Source organism: Gracilinanus agilis, unplaced genomic scaffold, assembly GCF_016433145.1.
Source record: "Gracilinanus agilis isolate LMUSP501 unplaced genomic scaffold, AgileGrace unplaced_scaffold6855, whole genome shotgun sequence".
Lineage (NCBI taxonomy): Eukaryota > Metazoa > Chordata > Mammalia > Didelphimorphia > Didelphidae > Gracilinanus > Gracilinanus agilis.
In genome coordinates this window covers 1-7,070 of record NW_025397470.1, presented here as the reverse complement: position 1 = coordinate 7,070, position 7,070 = coordinate 1, and the positions used below count along the sequence as shown (strand labels likewise).

Here is a 7,070-nt window from a genome sequence, read left to right as displayed (position 1 = left end):
TATATATATATATATATATATATATATATATATATATACATATATTTTTTTTAACCACTTTGTAGACATAAAGACCAGTAAGTAGTAGTAATAGTTGACTAGCTGGAGACATTGACTTTTCTCACTCCCTCTTATATATGCCTTTGTCTTGGTTGCTGCAGGTTTAAGGAATTCACCAGTAAACATATACACTTGATGTGTTATCGGATCTGCGTCCGTGCCCTAACGGCTATCATTACTTACCATGACAGGTGAGACAGTTACAAAATTTAGGGATGAAAATAGATTAGTGATCAGAAACAGAGGTAACAGTACCAGTAATAGGTACCACTTTTTGTGACTAGCAAAAGGACATTTTTCTGAGCCTTTTTAGAACCACTATAGTTCTTGATGTTTAATTCTGGTTCAGGTTATTTCAAGATCAGGTTGATTCAGGATCAGGGACTGATGAATTGATTGGTACAGGTTGTTGGCTGAATAAGCTCTTCTATGGCCTACCCTTACCAAGCCCACCCTCACCAATCCCAATCTCAAAATTGAGAGATCTCTCCTCAGTTCAAATCCTTCCTTTTATACCCAAGCCTCAACTGCCTTGGCACCTGCCAGCTCCTACCAGCTCAGTTCATTCTATATTCTAATGAGGTAACTGTCCATCATCTTGATTTCCACATGACTGTGCAATTTATCATTACATGTGAGGTGGGGGGATTAGGACCAAGTTCTTCATTTTCCGTCTAGTTGAACAAATTGCTATGAGGAAGCTCCTGTTGTCTCTCTGTAGTGGGTATATGGGGCTGCAGATACAAAGATGAGCAAGTTGGTTCCAGTCATTTATGAAGCGTGTGCTCTCTATGCTAGACTTTAGGGATACAAATATGATGAGTGAAATAATCCCCACTTGCAAGGCATTTACATTCCACTCAGTGAGATAAATGTAAAGAGAACAAATTAAAATAAACATAAAGCAGGGAATGGTGGTTTGAGAGGGAAGTCACTAAAAGTTAAAGGGATCAGGAGAAGCTTCATGGAGAAGACAATACTTGAGCTGCATCTTGAAGAAAGAAGGGGATTCTCTGAGTCACAAATGAGAGAGTAAGATCCAGCTATTGTTCCACTGTAGTTCCAGCCCTCCAATTATCAGAGGAAATAAGGAATGCATATAACCAAGAAGAATGTTAGTTATAATTTTGTATCATTTCAAACCAGGGAAAACCGACCCCGGAATGGCGGCATCTGTGTAGCCAATCATACCTCTCCTATTGATGTTATCATTCTGGCCAGTGATGGCTACTATGCCATGGTAAGAAGTCCTTTCTCCATTGCTTTTTTATGGCTTAATTATTAATACAGGCTAAAGCTGGGAAAGTGCTTAGACCCTAGGTAGTTTTTTTCAGTGTCTTTTCAAAAGCACACACACACATATGCCAGTTTGGTGGATTACCTCCTTCCAAGATGCTTTCTTTGTCCCTAGGGATTTAGCGACCACTTTGCAACCTTGTTGGTGACATTCTGAGCAGAAACTGCCCCAGGTTGCTGAAAGTGTGGTTAGAGGTTTCACTTCAGACCTCCAGGTAGATGTTGGAAAGGGGAGTGGGATACCTGAAAAGGGATCTGGATTCAAGGGCAGATGGGATTGTACTGTCCAGGGTGGGGGGTGGTTTTCACTCAAGATATACAAATCATTCTAGTTCTATGGGATTCAGCTGTATTGGTAGCTAGTAGCTATCCCTCTGGTACCACTGATTGAAAGAAGACATTTAATGTTCATGGGGCAAGGACAAACCTGATGTGCAATAAAATGTAAAGAGGGTGAGTGGTTGGGACACTGACATTATCTTCAGAACCAGGACTTTCTTAGTATTAAAGAACCATATCCTGGGACTCCAGCATTTGTGTGAGGATAGCTTCACTAATAAATCTTCCTTGGTCTGAGATTAGGTGGGCCAGATTCATGGGGGACTGATGGGTGTGATTCAGAGAGCTATGGTGAAGGCCTGCCCTCATGTGTGGTTCGAACGGTCTGAAGTGAGAGATCGCCAACTGGTGGCTGAAAGGTAAATGTTGCTATAGCTAATAAGTCTCCTGGGAAGAGGGCCCAAACATAATTCAGTAAACATTAAGTATTCACCATGTACAAAATTTTGACTGATATTAGTGATGATGCAGCGTGGATGGGACTATTGCCATACCTTTCACAAAATATTATTTGATACCATTATCAAGGACTTGATGGAACCATATTTTTTTAAAATATTTTTTTCTTGATATTTTTTTATTACTTTGTCTAAGTTTCCTTCAGCATCTCTCCATATTGAGTCTTATAGCATCAATTTTTCACCAGTAAAATCTGTATTGTATATACCCACTGTATGGGGCACTTTGTTCATTGACTAGCCTTCTGTTTCGAGTTTTCCCTTGGGTTGTACAAAATGTTAGTACGGCATTTAATAGGTATATGAATGAAGTATGTAGTTTGTATCTTTCTTGCCCTTGGCGGTGTTGCCCATCCTTGATTGAGCCCTCACAAATCATGAACCATATGTTTATTATAGCATCTAAAACTGTGTCAAATGCCTATAGGTCCTTAATACATAAGTCCAATAATATCTTGATAATGATAGAGATAGTCTTTCCTAAAATTTAGTTTTCTTTTTTTCTTAATCCGAAGACTGAGTGAGCATGTACAGGATAAGAACAAGCTACCTATCCTCATTTTCCCAGAAGGTGAGTTAATAGGGGTAATAATGGAGAGGGGAAATTGAGTGACAAATAAAACAAATGATTTTTGTGTGAGAAGACCATAGGGAAAAATTCATATATTATGATACTTTAGGGTGAAAGTCACTTTTCCTTGTTAACCTTGGCAGTAATATACAGTAGGGCCCTTGTATCCACAGAGATTATATTCCAAGGTGATCTGTGAATGGCCGAAATCCACGTTATAAGCTGACACTTGCTGACCCCCTTATAAAAAGTGGTTTCCTTTTATATACGTACATATAGTAAAGTTTAGTTGATTAATTAAACACTAAGACATTACTAACATTAAATACAGCAATAAAGTATCTATTATACAGTATTATAGTCATCCCTGCTTATCTCTAGGATATACTTCCAAGATCACCCTTCTCCACCACCCTGCCCCTACCCCTGTGGATGCCTGAAACCTGTGGACAGTTCTTGCCTTAACTTTTTTTTTTTTTTTAATTTTTTAAATCCTTAACTTCTATGTATTGACTTATAGGTGGAAGAGTGGTAAGGGTGGGCAATGGGGGTCAAGTGACTTGCCCAGGGTCACACAGCTGGGAAGTGTCTGAGGCTGGATTTGAACCTAGGACCTCCCGTCTCTAGGCCTGGCTCTCAATCCACTGAGCTACCCAGCTGCCCCCTCTTGCCTTAACTTTTAACACCTACATTAACTTTACTATATAATATTGTGCTCTCTCTTCTGGATCCTGTCCCTTGGCTAGGTGTTCCATGGGCTTCCACTTCTTCCACCAAAATAAAACCTCCAAGAGAAAGCAGAAGACCCAATGTACAAGGAGAGACTGCCACCATGGGTAGCTCTCTTTTGCAGGTACAGAGAGAGGAGACCTTGACTCCACTCTACTTATTGGCCACCCACCTGCCCACAGACATGTTTGTTTTCTGTCTATTTGCATATGTTCTTGAACCATGTGATGGTCCTCCTCCTTCATCCAGTGGCAGTCCCCCTTCCTGCCTCCCTTCTTCTCCTGAAATGACTGTGGGTAATTGAAACCTTGAAAAGCAAAACTTAGGATAAGGGGGAACTACTGTAGATGGTGTCCCTTGTTGGCTTTTACTGTCCTTTCCTATCCATAGTGTTTAATGGGGCCTGAATTTCATAGAATTTTAATCATTTAGCCCAACCCACTTTTTGATACAGGATCCATTTTGCAGTATTCTTGACAAATGGTCATTCTAGTCTATAGCATTTCTAGTTGAACTGTTTTAAGACTTCCTGCGAACTTTATAAGCATTCTGAGTCTCTCTGACCTTTGAATTTTTCATGTGCATGTGCCATTTGAGAGAAATAATTTCCTTGTGAAAGGAGTGTCTGGAGTAGGACAGGGTATTTCTATGTCAGACTTCCTTTAATCTTTTAATTGAGAGGATGGTAAGAGTACGTGGGATTTATTGTCAGGAATTTTTATCATTTGAAGAGCTCTTTAAAGAAGAGCAAGAGGTAGAGGTAAGAGGTAAAGCCTTTCCAGAAAAGTGGAAATTGTGTGTAGCTCTTCTTGACCCATAATTTCTAGAGTACAATTTATATATGTGAGGTTAAGGAGAAAGAAAATAGCATTTTTTTTTTCTTTTAGGAACCTGCATCAACAACACATCGGTGATGATGTTCAAGAAAGGCAGTTTTGAAGTTGGAGCCACGGTTTATCCTGTAGCTATCAAGGTACAAAACCTGCCACTTTTAAGAGAACCTAGTTATTTACCTTTGAGGTGGTTCAGATGGAATTATGGATTGAATTACAGATGGAAGACGAAATTAAAGAACAAGGGTCACTAATGACTGGGCCAATCATTTTCCAGTAGTGTAGCTTGTTAGATTGAACTGAACTAATTGTGCCTAGAGTATTAGAGAAAGAGAAAGCTTAATTTTCTATAGTGGAGCAGAAGAAGGAAATTCTTTAACTTAGGGCTAAGTTGTATAATTTTTCCTTCTCCAGACCTGGTGGAAAAATGGTAAATGTTTAGCATAAAAAAAGCTTTTTTTTAATTTAAAGTAAATTTTCATTTGCACTTACTATTGTATCTCTTCCTCAGACCACTTCCACTTCCCAAAGACCCATTCCTTCTAATAAAGAATTTAAAAGGGAAACAGGGCAGGGGAAGCAAAGTTAAAATAATCCATATATTGAACAGAAAAAGAAAAAGGTGATGTTTCTACACCCGAGAAGATATTTCTTCATAGCTCTCCTCAGGGGTCAAACTTTGGTTATTACAGTTTTTCAACATTTCTTTTTGACTTTTTGTTATTGCTTCATTCCATTCATATTTTTGTAGTCTTCTAGCGTGTATATTATTTTCCTGGTTCTGCTTATTTCTTTTTTTTAATCATGTGTCTTTCCATACTTTACCATTTTCATTATTTTTGGTGCTTTCATTACAGCACTGTAATATTTTGTTTAGTTATTGTTGCATAATTCCAAATTATTTTTCAGAAGTTAGACCATGTTTTGATGATTACCCCCAGGTTTGATCCTGGTGAAATAATAGGAAGCTCCTAGAATTTATTGAATAAGAAAGTGACATGGCTATTGAAATAGTGGAAGCTTTAGGTGATGAGAGTCCGAACCAGACACTCAGACCAGGGTGCTGGCAGAGGACAGAAGGAGAGGTAGATAAAAGAGGATGCATAGGCAGAATCAACAGGCCTTGGCAACAGATTAGATATTGAGAGAGAGAGGAAATGAGGAATCACTGGCGAACACCTAAATTGGGAGGTTGGGAGTGATATCCTTGAAAATAATAGGGAAGTTAGGAAGAGGGGAAAGATATTAAGTTCAGTTTTGGAAATTTTGAGTTTGATTCTTCCAAGATATCCAGGTCAAGATATCCAGTATCCATTCAGAGATTATAAATGAGGTCAGGAGAGAGGTTAGGACCAGATAAATAGATCTAAGAATCATCAGCATAGAGGTGATAAGATCATTAAGCGAAATGGAGTAGGAGAAGGGAAAACAGGACAGAGTTGGCTGACATGACCATGATTAGATGCTACTTGAATGAAGATCCAACAAAGGAGACTAAGAAAGACTGGTCAGATTAGTAGGAAGAGAACCATAGAAGAGTGATGTCCCAAAAACCTAGAGGGAAGAGAGTTTCAAGTAGGAGAGAGGTCAAAAAGAAAGAGGATTGAGAAGGACATTGTTAGTAATAGGGAAGAGATTTGTTCAAAAAAAGAAAAATCATTGTGAGATGCAAACTGACTCCTCACGAGTGATCTTCCAAGGACAGATAGGTAGCAATGGTGGATAGAGTGCTAGTTCTAGAGTCAGGAGATCCTGGGTTCATATGTGGCCCTCAGGTACTTCCTAGCTATGTGACTTTGGGCAAGTCACTTAACCCCAATTGCTTAGCTCTTAATGCTCTTCTTTATTAGAAATGATAAGGGTTATAAAAACATTTTTTAAGTGATCTTCCAACTAAAGTTATATTGAACCAGGACCTCCATCATAACATTCATAACATTAAAAAGGCACCTGAGTACGTTGATGCCTAAACATTTGATGGGGATAAGTGACTTCATGGCACCCTGGTTTTCATTTATCTTTCAGTATGACCCACAGTTTGGAGATGCTTTCTGGAATAGCAGCAAATATGGGATGGTGAACTATCTTTTAAGAATGATGACCAGCTGGGCAATTGTCTGCAGTGTTTGGTATCTTCCCCCTATGACCAAGGAGGTGAGCACCTATTTAGAGAGGGTTTGTTCTTATTTGACTTCTTATAACCATAAATCACATTTTGATGAATAGTAATTACTTTTTTTCTCATAGATAAATGAAGATGCGATCCACTTTGCAAATCGGGTGAAGGCAGCCATTGCCAGGCAGGGAGGACTTGTGGACCTATTGTGGTGAGTGAAGAAGCAGACTTCCTCTTACACTTTTATGAGAGCATAGGCTCCTAAAATGTGATCATTGCACCTAATTATGGAAGATGAGGATGTTTCCCATCAGCTAAATGAAGTAAGTTGAGTAGTTTGATTCCTGTGCATTCCTAAGGCTGAATCATTTTCAGCCAAAAAAACTTACCATCCGCTGTGTGTAGATCTTTTGACCTCCATAAGCAGTCTGTGCATAGACTCTGGTCCAATTCTATTAGCCTTCTTCTTGTTGCTCATCCAAGAGGTTCCATCACTATGCTCTTGCTTTGATTTTCCTGTCCCTAAGATGCTCTCCTTCCTAACCTCCACCCCTTAGAAGCCCTGACTTTCTCTGTCTCTTTCCTATTTCATATCTCTCTCTCTCTCTCTCTCTCTCTCTCTCTCTCTCTCTCTCTCTCTCTCTCTCTCTCTCTCTCTCTCTGTCTCT

The 7,070-nt window shown here is 39.2% G+C and overlaps 1 protein-coding gene across 1 annotated transcript; it reads left to right on the top strand.

Annotated features, from left to right (window-relative positions):
* Positions 1-102: 102 nt before the first annotated feature.
* LOC123256612 (glycerol-3-phosphate acyltransferase 4-like) lies at positions 103-6,617 on the top strand (the record flags this gene model as incomplete). Its single annotated transcript, XM_044685198.1, has 7 exons — positions 103-251; positions 1,207-1,300; positions 1,939-2,054; positions 2,669-2,724; positions 4,341-4,426; positions 6,312-6,440; positions 6,534-6,617. Coding segments are annotated over 7 exons (714 nt in total), but the record flags the coding sequence as incomplete, so codon positions are not given.
* Between the last annotated feature and the right edge of the window lie 453 nt (positions 6,618-7,070).